This window comes from Panthera tigris, chromosome E3 (assembly GCF_018350195.1).
Source record: "Panthera tigris isolate Pti1 chromosome E3, P.tigris_Pti1_mat1.1, whole genome shotgun sequence".
Classification (NCBI taxonomy): domain Eukaryota; kingdom Metazoa; phylum Chordata; class Mammalia; order Carnivora; family Felidae; genus Panthera; species Panthera tigris.
In genome coordinates this window covers 5,111,156-5,126,331 of record NC_056675.1, presented here as the reverse complement: position 1 = coordinate 5,126,331, position 15,176 = coordinate 5,111,156, and the positions used below count along the sequence as shown (strand labels likewise).

Below are 15,176 nucleotides of genomic sequence, written 5' to 3'. Positions count from 1 at the left end.
GTTCCTCAGTCTCAGGCAGACATCTTCTGTCTCGAAGGTGAATGGAAGGAATCAAGTCCTCTGAGGTGAACGATTGAACACCCACCCCCCTCTCCAGACCCAACACACCAGCTGCAGCCCTGCCCACTGGCTGACCAAGCACCCCCCACCCCCACCCCGGGCTTCAGGCTGTACGTCAGCAGGAAGACCCCCACCTCTCAGCCTGGCCCCAGTGAGGCCCACACACGCTGGCCACTCCCAGGAGGCCCGTCCTCACCCTGAGCCTCAAGCGCAAAGAAAGGTCTTTGGGTCCAGACACCAGGTCAATGGGCACTTTTGCTTCCCCCCAACTCACTAGCAGCCCCTTCGTGATAAAAATTTAACATCACTCAGTATTTTTATGAGGGTATGACCACCTTTGTCCAGAAGGAGAGAACCTTTAAAATGGATAAATCGCTCAATCTCTTGCAGGCCAGAAAACTAGAATGTCTGCTTACCTTTTTGGGATCCATGTTGAATTTCTTCCTCCCCATAGCTATCTGCTTATTCCTCTGGGTAGTTTTGCTACACATTTGAGACAGTTGAGAAATCATCAGCTGACGTTTGCACCAAGTGCAAAAGGGAACACAATCTCCTCTGGTACTTCCGCTGCAGAAAACCACCCAGACACCCCCAGCCCTCCATCTGCCCACTCCACCCACCCCCCACCTCCCTATCTCCCCGCCCCCTCCCCCCCTCCCCCCCCCATCGCAGAAGCAGCACACAAGGCTGCCGGGCTCTTTTCTACATTTGATTACTTCTTCAGAAAAAGCTAATAATGAGTAAGAAACAGCAACTTAAGGAAAGCATAGTTCCCTTCTGTACAGAAAGGCGGCTTCTTTGGAGGTTAATGTGGAAGGGCCTGTGCTTCCCCGGGAAGGGAGAGGAGAGAAGGACCCCAACTCCTCCGCGGAAAGGAGGAAGGGGTGAGGGGAAGAGAGCAGAGCAATCAACCACCTCACAAGGGCTGCCCCACTTCAGGATCCCAACTTTACAGCCCCTGCTGTGGCCCCACACTGGAGGCTGTGGCCCCGCCCTGGAGGCTGTAATCTCTGCCCCTGCTGTATCTGTGGCCCTGTCCCTGCAGTGGTCACCACAGCTGGAAACCAAGAAAAGAGGTTGGCTACTGGGCAGTGTGACACCAACTGTTTACCTTTCTTCCACTGAAGTTAGATTGTCAATCTCCGTCATAACTTCAGCAATTTCGTATTTCAGCCTCTGCAAAAACAGAAGAAAGAAATTGGAGGGCGGGGGTCTTTACCTTCCCCTCCTAGACTCAGAGAAATCTTAGCCTTCGGACACAAGCTGCCCCGAGGCCCCATCCAGACATCACAAGTCTGGAAACATCAGTACTTTTTTTTTTTATTAAAAAAAATTTTTTTTAACGTTTTTTTTATTCATTTTTGAGACAGAGAGAGACAGAGCATGAATGGGGGAGGGTCAGAGAGAGGGAGACACAGAATCTGAAACAGGCTCCGGGCTCTGAGCTGTCAGCACAGGGGCCCGACGCGGGGCTCGAACTCACGGACCGCGAGATCGTGACCTGAGCCGAAGTCGGCGCTCAACCGACTGAGCCACCCAGGCGCCCCAAACATCAGTACTTTCTATCCATGCAGAGAGAGAGCCTCTGGGCGGGTGCAGCCCCAGCTCTGGAGAAAACACACTATCGTCCATCCGCTCATCAAGGACAAGCAGGGAGGGGTCACCCAGGCAGATTCTAGAGTATCTGTGTACAAAATCCAGAAGCGACACTGGGGAGGACGTCACAGGTGTGGCAAGACACAAGAGCAAAGGGAAGTGGTGAGTCCTCAGCTCACTCCCTGCAGCTCTTCAACTCCTCCCCCGGCCCCGGGGCCGCCTCAGCTCTTGCGAAGAGGAGGGAGAAGGTGCAGCTTAGACGTGCAAGAGACCAGTATCAGGCCCCTAACCGCCAGTCGCAGGGTGATGTCCACCACTCTGCCCGACACAGAGCACCATGGACAGAGCCCAGGAGGTGACAGCAGAAATCACCTGTGGCACTTGGATACGTCAAGAACAGCAGAGGGGACAGGCTCCCCTGTCCCTCCATGTGGCTCTGCCACTTACTGGCTGAGAGGCTGTTGGCAGCCCTCTTAACCTCTCTGGGCCTCGATGTTCTCAACTCAAAAATGAGGTCATTAGGGGTGCCCAGGTGGTTCAGCCGGTTAAGTGTCCGACTCTTGATTTTGGCTCAGGTCACGATCTCGTGATCTCACAGTTTGTGAGTGTGAGCCCCACATCAGGATTCACACTAACAGCACGGAGCCTGCTTGGGATTCCCTTTTTCCCTCTCTCTCTCTCTCTGCCCCTCCCCCACTCGCTCTGTCTCTTAAAAATAAACTTATAAAAACATTTTTTTTTTAATTAGGTCATTAGAGCTACATAAGGTTCCACAGGCACTATCATTATTCATGTCCAAATAGGACCATGAACCTTAAGATACATTCTTATTCCTCAACCAAAGCACCCATTCTGGGATACGGTGGTTTTTACAAGAAGGAAGGGTAACCTTGCAAGATACAGTTCCACAGATTATCTTCCAAATACAGAGAAATTGTTATTTGGAATACCATTCTTTTCTTCACCAAGGAAGTTCAGACTTCAAACATGGGCTCCTAGGAAGGAGCTGCTATGTGGACACGCTTGCTCTTGCAGCAAGTGGCCGGTGAGGCCACATTTATTTTGGCGTCACCAAGATCAAGAAGCTTCTCCGAGAAGGGCCCTGTGTCTGAGTAACTTCCTCGAGGAAGCCCCAAGTGGAAGCAGCTCTGGCCTCCCGGATCACTTCTGCCGCGGCCCCAGACGCTCTGAGGCTGAGGCTACGGTCTGGCCCCTCTGCTCCTCCTGCGGGGCCCGCTCTCCCTGTGCTCTGAGCACACACACGTGGCAAGTATGGCGTCTGCCCGCGTCTGGTCGCCCTGCTGCCACCAGCTCAGTGGCGGCACATTGACTCATTCAGTCAAAGGGCATCTGCATGCCAAAAATGTGACAGAATGTTCTAGATGCCGGGGATGTTGGCAAACGAAATAGGGGCTTATTCAATCTGAAAGAGCGGTGAATCTGTCGACTGCTGCCATTGTTCAGAAGTGCCCTTTTAGGACTCTGGAGTCACGTGTCGCTTGCTGCTGACTCCAGTTCCGTGGCGTCTGCATTTGCACCCCCGAGTCCACGCGGCCCAGAAATCACCACCTCTGCCTGACTTGGGTAACTCTTTCCCTGTCTCTTCACATATTAGGATACAGACACGCAACATACCCAGGTTTTACACTTTCATGAAGCTACGTGATCATTTTACCTAAAAGCAAAAACTAAGGGGAATTTTTGGTTGTGGCCTTTTTTTTTCTTTCTTTCTTTTTCTTTTTTTTACCTCAATGTCATCAATAAGTTCCTTTTTTCTTCGACGAATGTCTAAAAGTTCTTCTCTCTCTTCCAGGGAGAGGTCTTCAGGCACTGGAAGACAAAAAAATCAAATTAAACAATGAAACTACCACCACTCTGGAGCACAAGTTGACAATACCTCGTCCGGGTGAAGACGGGCATGTGAACAAGCCAGCAGGGCCTGTAAGCAGGTAGGTGGGCATCTATCCCCAAGAGAACCCCACCATATACACCCCATGTAAGATACTCATAGCAGCATTGCCTGTAATAGAAAACCCACCCACATATCCACTGATAATGAATAAACGGTGGTATATTTAGAAAGAAGAATCCTATGCAACAATAAAAAATGGCTGAACTCAGCCTACCAACACAGGTGCGCTTCAGAAGACGGTGCTGAGAAAGCAAGCTGCAGAGCGTACACGGGCCTGTTTGTAGAGGCTGAAAATCGAGCACGTGCTTCATAAACGTCCTGCAGACATGCCGTGTATGTCCGGCAGAACAGGCACACACAGGAATGACAGACACCAAGTTCCTGATAACGGTTCCTTCTGAGAAGGCTGGGTGGCAGGAAATACATTCCAGAACGGCAGAGAGAAGTGGGTGGAGGGCGGCCAGTACATGGGTAATTGAAGTTTTTAAATTATTATTATTGGCAGAGAGTTGTTCATAATATCGTCTTCTTAATGATTAACCTCCCCCATTCCTGCTACGTCTCTTTTCTTTAATTGTGTGGCAACTGGTGTCTCATTAAGCTTTTCAAAGAGCTTTTGATTTTTAATACTCCTCTATTGTGCATTTAATTCCTATTTCATTAATTTGTTTAAAGAAACAAAAGGTTAAGAATCTGATTAAATAGCAAGAGAGCGCGTAGAGCTTCTACAAACAGATTAAGAGAATACAGTCATGGTGCAGAGGCAGACATGCTGACCAATGCACCCGAAGACTGTAGCCAGAAAAGTACCCCCAGACAGGGGCACCTGGTGGCTCAGTTTGTTAAGCGTCCACTCTTGACTTGCGCTCAGGTCATGATCTCACAGTCTGTGAGTTCAAGCCCAGAGTCAGGGCTCTGGGCTGACTTCAAGGAGCCTGGCTGAGATATTCATATTCATATTCATATTCATATTCATATTATTCATTCTCTCTCTCTCTCTCTCTCCCCCTCCCTCCCTCCCTCTCCCCCTCCTCTGCGCTCTTGCGCGTGCTCTCTCTCGAAATAAATAAATAAACTTAAAAAAAAAAAAAAAAAGTGCCCCCAGACAGACAGAAACCTAACACTGCGGCTTCAAAAGACAGGGCAGACGCATTGACAAGTGACAGGTGCTATATGTGATCCATCAGTTACCCCGTATACAAAATGAAGCTGAATCCCTATTTATCATCATACAGATCCTCAACCAGCTCTGCAAGTAGAAAAAAGGCTTAACTGTGAAAGGCAACACCAAGTTTTTACAACAGGGAAGAGCATATTTACAGTTTCAGAGTAGGAAAGGATTTTTTTTTTTATTTTGTTTTTAACGTTTATTTATTTTTTTGAGAGACAGAGAGAGTGAGCGGGGGAGGAGCAGAGAGAGAGAAAGAAACACACAGAACCTGAAGCAGGCTCCAGGCCCTGAGCTGTCAGCAGAGAGCCTGATGCGGGGCTCAAACCCACAAACTGTGAGATCATGACCTGAGCTGAAGTCGACCGCTTAACCGAATGAGTCACCCAGATGCCCCGGAAGATTTTTTTTGTAATTTTTTTTTAATGTTTATTTTTCAGAGAGAGAGAGACAGAGACAGAGACAGAGCACCAGTGGGAGGGGCAAAAAGGGACGGAGACACAGAATCCAAAGCAGGCTCCAGGCTCTGAGCTGTGAGTACAGAGCCTGACGTGGGGCTCAAACCCTCAAACCCTGAGCAGAAGTCAGACGCTTAGCCACTGAGCCACCCAGGCACCCTAAGAGTAGGAAAGGATTTCTTAAACAAGACAGGGAAAAACATAAATTATGCAAACACAGATATTAATAAATTCACCATTAAAATTAAGGAGCTTTGTTCCCCCAAATTCCATACCATAAAGAGCTAGGCCACAGACTGTCAAAGAGTTGGTATCCAGAATACAGTACTTGTACAAAGAAGGGGATAAATTTTAAACCAATGCTGAGAAAATGGGCAAAAGACTTTAACAGGCACAAAACTGAAAAGGAACAGATCAATGGCTGTGTGAAAAGATGTCAACTCTTTTCACCGTTGGGGAAATGCAAATTCAAATCTCAGGGCGGGACCTCTACTAACACGGTAGTAAACCTCACTGAAACTAAAGTGAGGCAATTTCTTAAAACTCAACAACCCAGGAGGACAAAGACAATGGGGAAAAGACCACGTTTTCAAAGCCAGGAGACGACCAGACCAACAGAGACTGGCTTAACAAACGTGAGGAAGAAGAATCTTCAGCCAACAGGGAGGGAGAGCAAAGCGTCACCTGACTGACGCCGGGTCCCCAAGGGCTTGGGAACGGGCTGCAGCAAGTAAGTCTGGGGCGGGCTGAGAAGAGTGAGCTCATCAGGAACACTGGATGCGGCTGTGTGAAAGCCATGGGATCCCTTGATGTCCTCCAGCTCCACGGAGCTGTCATCTCAGACAGAGGTGGACGAGGGACCCAGGGCACCACACACACGAGGGCACCACACCAAAGACAAGGGATGCCAGTGGCGCTGACACCCCCTGCCCCACCAAGTCTTCTCCCCGTGGGGCTCCCGGTCTACTGGCAGCCACCCTTTACCCACCTGCACCAGCCCACACTAGAGGGAAGAGTCTTCTCTACGGCATCGACCGGCTTTAGATGTAAAGATACTGACGTCGGGGGACTCCTAGGTATGTGTCCACCCAGCAACCAGCACGCCTACGGCACCCCACGGAGAGGTCAGTCAACAAGGCCTCCTGACACACTTGGGCATTTCAGTAACCTTCAGCCCTGTGCTCTCCAACTGGAGGCAACCCTCTGACACGCAAAACAGATACCAAGAAAGACAAAAAGAGCGGTTATACCTTTGCGGGGCAAGAGGTGCTGTGGGGAGGCAGGGTGATGCTCTCCTCCCCCCCGCTGCCGGCCTGCAGAACCGCGTAACTGATAAACAGAACACCCGGAAAACGTGCGTGCATGTCAGACCCACCCAACAGGGCAGCGTGGCGGAGGAGGGAAGAGGGAGAGAGGGAAAGAAAAGGAGAGAAGCCAAGAAAGCGAAAGAAGCCTGCAGGGCCACTTCGGAAAACCATCTGTGCTGTGGGTTCGTGTCAAAGATGTGCCCCAGCGATGGGCCACAACTGCACTCCTAGGTATGCGTCCTAGATAAATTCTCAGACACTGCAACCGCAGGTACGTATCGTAAGGTCAAAGAAACACACTTTGTACAAGAAAAAGAGAAGGAAAACCGGCCTAAATGCCCATCCGGGGTCGGGCTGGGTACATACACTGCGTATGCAGGTCAGAGAATCTCAACCACAGTAAAAAAAAAAATAATAAATTAAAAACAGGCACAAACAGATCATCTCAGGAAAATGATATGAACATGAATGCTTTCTGCAAATTTCAAAAACAAAAACAAAAAAATTACGCCCGTGGTTTACGTGTACGAGTATATACGCAGCGAAATGATGGAGACGGAATTCAGATTCTTCTTAGGAGGAAAGACAGGGACACACGGGATACCTTGAAAGCAGGTGTCATGCTCCACAGTAATGTTCTTTTGCTAAAAGATATTCTTCTTGGTATCAAATGAAAATCTAATTTTTAAACCTTTAACGAAAACATTTTTTTAAAAGCTAGGCAGAACTCTTGGCCCTTGAGTGTCCCCACTATTTCCACAAATTAGTTACGACGACTCTGGGAGAATTTAGATGAAGCAGAGAAAGGCCTTTTTTATATAGGACTACACCAAGCGTACTTCAGCACAGAAAATTCAAGGCTGCTTAATAATTAAAACAGTCAAAGGCAAAGAAGGAAAAACACTGGCCAGATCACCCAAGTAACACAAACAGATTTCTTATTTTCAGTTTTCTTCTGCTGAGTTTTCCACTGGACAGAGAGGAAAACGAGAATCTGAGGGTGTGTGGGTGGCTCAGGTGGTTGAGCGTATGACTCTCGATTTTGGCTCGGGTCATCATCCCAGGGTTGTGGGATCAAGCCCCATGTCGGGCACCACGCAGAGTGTGGAGATTCTCTCTGACTCACACTCTGTCTCTCCCCCTGACCTCCATCGTACTCTGGTGCTCTCTCCAAAAAAAAAAAAAAAAAAAGTAAAATGTTTTTTAAAAAAACAAGACTCTGAAAGGGTTACAGCGCTCATTTAATCATCAACAGACATTTTTTTTTTTATGTTTATTTTGAGAGAGAAAGTGAGCGAAGGAGAGGGGCAGAGGGAGAAAAAGAGAGAGAGAATCCTAAGCAGGCTCCACACTGTCAGCACTGAGCTGGATGGGGGGCTCAAACCCACAAACCGTGAGATCATGACCCGAGCTGAAATCAAGAGTCAGGCACTTAACCGAGCTGCCCAGGCGCCCTGACAGTTTCGTTTGAGAAAAGTCCACCTCCAGCCCCTCCCTCCGACCCAGAGGACGAACAGGGCAGGCTGACAGCCGAGTGACAGCTTGGTAACAAATACAAACAGAATGACCTGACGATGGACCCAAAGCTTCTCATCACATCTTTAACAATCCTTCCCTGGAACCCATCTTTTCATGTCCCTTTAAGTCTTCAAGGAGTTAAATAAAGTACCGACCGCTTACTTTACCAGTAGTTCCGACCAGAATTTGCCGGTCTGAGAGAAAGAAACAATTGATAAGATGGGATAAAGTGGATAATAATGTTCTCATTCTTTAGAGCTTCACACGGTCCCATTTAGGGGCTGTAATGCTATGATGTCTGTGTTTGCCTTTGAAACACTTCTGCCAAAAAAAAAAAGAATTGAGCAAAATGATCACAATTGTTAAACCTATTTCATATGGGTATCCATTATCCATTTCATATTCTAAGGTATGAAATCTGTGATAATAGAGAGTAAAAAAGAAAAGTCTCTGGAATTCGACAGCCAGGACCATCTCTTATGGAAGTATCTATTGGGGTATCCGGCTGGAGTATGAACAGGAAACAAGGAGATGCTCCCCGGTGCATTAAAAAGAATCAATAAAAGGAACAGAAATAGGTGATGAAATGCCCTAGACCGATCTCTGCCCAGGTTCTGTCATTCATATATCTCACTGCCCCTATTATTTCCCTCGACATCCGGAATGTACAGAGAAAACCAACATTTAGCTGTGGCGCCAGCTGTTTAGGGGAAGTTTTCTCAGCATCTCTCTGCGTCCGGAACACCTCTGCAGTCCCATAATCTGACATGCAGCTGCCCTCACACGTGCACACACCATACTAAGAATGGGAGAAGCGCATTCAGAGAAGGCAAGCCCTCTTCCCGCAGCCAACACAGCCAGGGAAGGCACTCCACACTTTGGATCCACGGCCTGACATCACCTACACTCTGTCACGTTGACACTATCAGGTAAGATGACAGAGAAAAGTCCCGCAGTTGGTTTTTCTTTTTTTTTTTTTTTTCTCTCCTAAGAAAGCTGGTACTTAATTGGAAAAGTAATACATGGTTACACACACTCCCTGCACACATAAAAGGACATATGGCAAAAATTGTTCTTTCCAGACGCAATAAAACCTGTGTTTAAAAAAAGCAAATTTAGGGGCGCCCGGGTGGCTCAGTCTGTTGAGTGTCCGACTTCGGCTCAGGTCACGATCTCATGGCTCGTGAGTTTGAGCCCCGCGTCGGGCTCTGTGCTGACAGTTCGGAGCCTGGGGCCTGCTTTCAGATTCTGTGTCTCCCTTTCTCTCTGCCCCTCCCCTCCCCACACTCTGCTTCTCTCAAAAATAAACAAACATTAAAAAAAGCAAATTTGGGGGACACCAGGTGGCTCAGTAGGTTAAGCATCTGACTCTTGGTTTCGCTCGGATCATCACCTCATGGTTCGTGAGTTCGAGCCCCGCATTGGGCTCTGTGCTGACCGTGCAGAGCCCGCTTGGGATTCTCTCTCCCCCCCCTTTCAAAATAAACTTAAAAAAAAAAAAAAGCCTTTTTTAAAAAAATACAAAAGCAAACTCACTGGAAATTACTGGTAAAAGTCAGCAAGATCACTTCGACTGAATGCTCCTATCACCAGCTTCCAAATGGAATCCCGATTTTCCGGAGACAGGCTTGAGCAAAGCCCTTGTCAGCCGGGACTCAGTTCTTCACCTGCAGAATGACGGCGGAGGCTGGAGGCACTCCTTATTCTAGGATCACCTCAAGCTCCACAGGAGAATGGGTCTACGTCAGCCACAAAGCAGCAGGTGCGGTTTCAGCAGATGGAAGTGTTTTCATGAGGGAAAAGCACTGTGGAAAGAAGGCAAGGAATTCCCCGTTTCGGTGGCCAAGTGCTGCCGGTGACGTTTTCCAGGGAGCACGAAGAGCAGATTCGGGGGACGCAGCCTCGGTTCGGTCCTTTCTCAGGCTCGAACCTACACGGATGGAGATCGGCAGAAGCACGGCAGCTCACGGGGGGTGAGGTCTGTGTGCTGCGGGCAGGACTGTATGGATCCAATTCCAGAGTGTAAGCGAGGTCTCTGCCTCCAGCCACGGTGGATAAGAGGGGCTACACTTGCCTCCTGCCCAAAATGGCTACTAAAAACGCCAGACACAACTCTATACCCTTCGTACAAAGTGTCTTTCAAAAAAGAAGGAGAGACAGACATTTCCAAACATAGAAACTTGAAAGAATTCATCACGATGCAGTCTGTGCTGTAAGAAATGTCAAAGTCCTTCAGGCAGGGGGAAAAAAACAATCCCAGATGAAAATCTGTATCTCCACAAAAGAATACAGAGTACCGTAAAACAGTGACTATGTGTGTAAACACTGTTCCCTTGAGATGGGAGTCTCTTTAAGAGATTTACTGTGACTGCTTAAAGCGAAAATAACAAAATGGGTCAGGTTAATAACATACAAAAACGTAAAACAGCACGAAGCCTGGGAGAGAAGAAATCAATGTACAGAGATTGAAGGCTCTCATCTTAGATGTAAAGGGGTTTAATATCATTTGATGGCAGAGGGATGAAGGCACAGAATATCTTAAAACCACAACTATTTAAAAACTACTGGGGGGCTCAGTGAGTTGAGCATCCAACTTCGGCTCAGGTCATGATCTTGCGGTTTGTGAGTTCAAGCCCCACATCAGGACTCTGTGCTGAGAGCACAGAGCCTGGAGCCTGCTTCAGATTCTCTTTCTTTCTCTTTCTCTCTTTCTCTCTTTCTCTCTCTCTCTTTCTCTCTCTCTCTTTCTCTCTCTCTCTCTCTCTCTCTCTCTCTCTCTCTCTCCCCCCCCCCCCACCTCTGCCTGTCCTCCAACTCTTTCTCTCAAAAGTAAATAAACATTTCAAAAAAAATTTGTTTAAACTATTGGGGCACTTGGGTGGCTCAGTCGGTTAAGCATCTGATTCTTGATTCTGGCTCAGTTCACAATCTCACAGTCGTGGGATCGAGCCCCAGGTCAGGCCTGGAGCTGGGTGTGAACCCTGCTGGAGATGGTTTCCCCCACTCTCCCTGCCCTACCCCCCACTCAAGTGCACCCCACACACACACTCACTCCCTCAATCAATAAATCAATACTACTAAAATAACCCACCAAAATAGAGTATGCAGTACTGTATCAAGAACTTTAGAATCGGGTGCCTGAGTGGCTCAGTTAAGCGTCTGACTTCAGCTCAGGTCATGATCTCACGGTTCCTGAGTTCGAGCCCCACATCAGGCTCTGTGCTAACAGCTCGGAGCCTGCACCTGCTTTGGATTCTGTGTCTCCTTCTCTCTCTGCCCCTCCCCCACTCACACTGTCTCTTTCTCTCAAAAATAAACATCCAAAAAAAAAGGTTAAAAAATAAAATATAAGCAAATGGTATCTCAGAATTATTTTCTAATTTTCAAATTATACTAACAATCTGGTTATCTAACAGATCCCAATCTACTTAGATGCAACTTATAAATTATGTCTAATGACTCCCTTACCAACTTTACACACACACACACACACACACACACACACACACACACACACACACATCTTCAATTAAGTTAATCAGTGGCTCTCTAACTTCTTCCAGGGGAAAATAATGTTCCCCAAATACAAATTGTGCTCAGAAACTGTCACTACATTTTAGTCACAATATGTCAAATGTGAGATAGCTAACAAATTATCCAGTGCACAAAACTGTGATAACAGGGAGAGTTCAAATAATCACATGCAGCTAACTCACAAGTGCATGTTTTTGGCTACCTAGTCCTAATCAAAAGTAATGTCACTTACCCTTAAATTTTACCTTGATTACTAATCCACACCAACATTTTTGTTAGGGTTGGGTTTCTTTGTTGTTTTTTAGCGTTTTGGTCAGCTCAGAGGTAGACCAATTCCACGGGGCACGTACAACACGGGCAAAGCATGGGCTTGGCATCTGGTCCTGCTGATTCATTAAATGGGAAATCTGTACAGGTTGTGGTTTAGCCCACATAGACAAATACCTGCCCTGTAACACTAAAGGAACAGGTTAAATTAGCACAAGTTCCTCGCTACCACCGAGGTGAGGAGATTACACAAAGAACAAAAACGAAGGCTGTGAGCTCTTAGGTAAGCTCCAGTGTCTCATCACCACGAAGAACTGCTCTCAGTGAGCTGATACAGCAGGGTTCACATGGCTAACAGGGTGGGGCACGCGTTAGCCATGCTGGGTGCTGGTCGGGTCGGGGGCAGCGGTGGCCCTCCTGCCAGGGCCGTAGAGAACTCACCCTGTGGGAAGAAAGCGAGAAGCTCGAAGCAGCCCAAGCTTCTGCACAGGGAGTGCTCTGGGTCCACCGCTCAAACCTGTGCAGACCCTCCTGTCCCGCTCACCTCCCTTCGCCCTCCATCACGCTCACCTCCGTTTGCCCCACGACACCCATTCCCTGCCCAGCCTTCTTTGGATTTGGTGAAATACCACTTTAAGACAGACAAAAACTCAAGGAGTTTGCACCAGTGCACCATCAAGAAGGGAAGTTGTCAAAGAACGAGCCTCAGTCAAAAGACCCAAGACAGGGGCGCCTGGGTGGCTCACAGTCAGTTGAGCGTCTGACTTCGCCTCAGGTCATGAACTCGCGGTTCGTGGGTTCGAGCCCCACATCAAGCTCTGTCTCTGTACTGACCGCTTGCTCAGAGCCTGGAGCCTGCTTCGGATTCTGTGTCTCCTTCTCTCTCTGCCTCTCCCCCACTCACACTCTGTCTCACTCTGTTTCTCAAAAATAAATAAATGTAAAAAAAAAAAAAAAAAAAAAGACTCAAGACAGGAGAAGGGCAATGCAAGAGGGAAACCTACAGAGAAAACCTAAAGAAAAATGGACTCCATAATGTCTCAGCAAATACAAGACAGAAGCAAAACACTTCACAACAATAGCACGTAAAAGGGAAAAGAATTCGCTCTAAAGTTCTCAGCATTCTAAGAATGAGGGTACACATGATCGACTTTAGATGTGGCAGGTTAAAAATGCACTTTAACATTTCAAGGCCAAGCAAGAAAGGGATCGGAATAGAGTTAATACGCCCAAATTGGGACAGGGGAAGAAAAACTCCAACAGGAGAAAAAGAGAAAAACCCAAAAAAGACCAGAGAAGCACATAAAATCCATTAGAAATACAAAACACTTGAATTACTATATTGTATATGAGAACTTAATATAACATTGTATGTTAACTATACTGGAATTAAAATAAAATAAAAAGAAAGAAATACACAACATAAAACATGGGAGTAGAAAAGAAATCCAAATAGATTCGGGGTTACTGTGGTAGAATGAAGAACAAAGCAATGATACGTGGCAGTTCCTCCTGGACAAATCAGGCCTGACCGGGGGACTTCCTCTGACCAAGAGGTAACGCTGTGTAGGGCCCGGAGCCCAGGCCCCAGGAGGTCGGGTACCTCTGCTATCTTGGAACCCTGAGACCACTGTGCTGGAGAAGCCGAGGTCAGCACCCTCGAGAATGCAATCTGTGAAAAGTGGCACACGGGGAGAGTCCCAGGCATCCCAGCAGGTGTACCCAGCTCCACTGAGGCCTCAACGAGGCCCCTGCCACGGAGTGAGGCCATCTGAGAGGAGCTCAGCCCCACTGACCTGCCAGCTGAAATGCCGCCATGTGTGTGGGCCCAGACTAGAGACGTGTCGGCAAACTTACAGAATGGTGGCACAAAATAAACCATTGTCACTTAAAGATATTTACTTAGGGATATTTTGTTACGTTATGCAGCAACAAATAACTGATAGGTTTACAATGAACATAAATGGAAAAAGGACCAAGTTTAAAAACCTGGACTTAAAAAAAGAAAATCCAACTAGGGGCACCTAGGTAGCTCAGTCGGTTGGGCACCCAACTCTTAATTTCAGCTCAGGTCATGATCTCACACTCATGGGATCAAGCCCAGCATTGGGTTCTGCACTGAGCATGCAGCCTGTTTAAGACTTTCTCTCTCCCTCCCTCTGCCCTTCTCCCCTGCTCATGCTCTCAATAAAATAAAATAATCCTACTAAATGTTCTCTACAAGAGGCACCCACAAAATAGAAGAATGCCTAATGACTTAAGGTGAAAGGGGACAATGCCGTGCCAGAGAAACCAAAGGTAAGTTGCTACTACTAAAGTAACACAGGAAATCAAAGATAAAGTCACTACACAATGACATATTGTTCAATTAATTACACAACTAACAAGACTGAATTTGTATGCCACTAACAACACAGGCTCAGAATATATAAAGCAAAAATTGACATATATATAAAAATGGCACTTTTCCCAAAAGTAAAAAAAGCAAAGATACAGATTCAACTAACGTAATTCACAAGCTTGCACTAATGGAAGTAATGTACTTCGACAATTTTAAGACGCACATTTTTTCCCCACATTTTAACGTCTTTGAAATTAACTGTGACATATACAGGTCACCGCCTTATCTGTGAATATGCTTATTATTGCTAGAGGCATGACTGAACTTGATGTTTCTGTCACAGACACACAATTTAAGAACCATCTGATGAAGGGTTATTGCTTGGTTATTGCTTCAAACTTTTCACTGATACCTTATGGTAGAATCACCAATGCACAGCATAAAAACTTAGCTTTTGAAAACTTCCAAAGGTGATAAAGCAGTACCCTTCGGAGAAATGCTGTGTGACCCATGCCTTTGGTGGCACAGAGGACAGGCTGTGTAGAAAAACACAAATACTCTCTCCCTAGAGTGATTCTGAAGAGTGGGACCCTGTGAAGAAGTTTTGGGAATACCCTGACCAACTTATTTTGCTCATATTTTACTTTTTACATGTATGCACAACAGAAAAAAAGTTATAAAAATCAATGTTTAAGTAAGTTCAGGGGCGCCTGGTGGCACAGTCAGTTAAGCATATGACTCTTGATTTCGGCTCAGGTCATGATCTCAAGGTTTGTGGGATCGAGCCCCAGGTCGGGCTCCGTGCTAACAGTATGGAGCCTGCTGGCGATTCTTCTCTCTCCCTCTGTCTCTGCCCCTCCCCTGCTCACTCATACTCTCTTGCTCTCAAAATAAATAAATAAACAAACAAACAAAATTTAAAAACTCAATCGGTATAAATGAAAAATTCTAAGTAAGAAGAAATCATGAAGTCTGGTTTAATGAGCAGCTCTTTTCTCTTTAGTGGCACACAAAA

The 15,176-nt window shown here is 46.9% G+C and overlaps 1 protein-coding gene across 3 annotated transcripts in view; it reads right to left on the bottom strand.

Annotated features, from left to right (window-relative positions):
• CYTH3 (cytohesin 3) overlaps positions 1 to 15,176 on the bottom strand; it is a 99,071-nt gene that overhangs the window by 23,439 nt on the left and 60,456 nt on the right. The window contains exons 1-4 of one of the 3 annotated variants that reach the window (XM_042971932.1): positions 9,556 to 10,220; positions 3,404 to 3,486; positions 1,172 to 1,236; positions 477 to 543 (exon numbers count right to left, since the gene is read on the bottom strand). In XM_042971932.1, coding sequence (XP_042827866.1) covers positions 477 to 543; positions 1,172 to 1,236; positions 3,404 to 3,486; position 9,556 — 216 coding nt within the window. In that variant the 5' untranslated portion in view covers positions 9,557 to 10,220. Of the gene's footprint in view, positions 1 to 476; positions 544 to 1,171; positions 1,237 to 3,403; positions 3,487 to 3,782; positions 3,905 to 9,555; positions 10,221 to 15,176 lie in introns of those variants that run through there. The other 2 variants (XM_042971930.1, XM_042971931.1) reach the window with 2 other exon arrangements.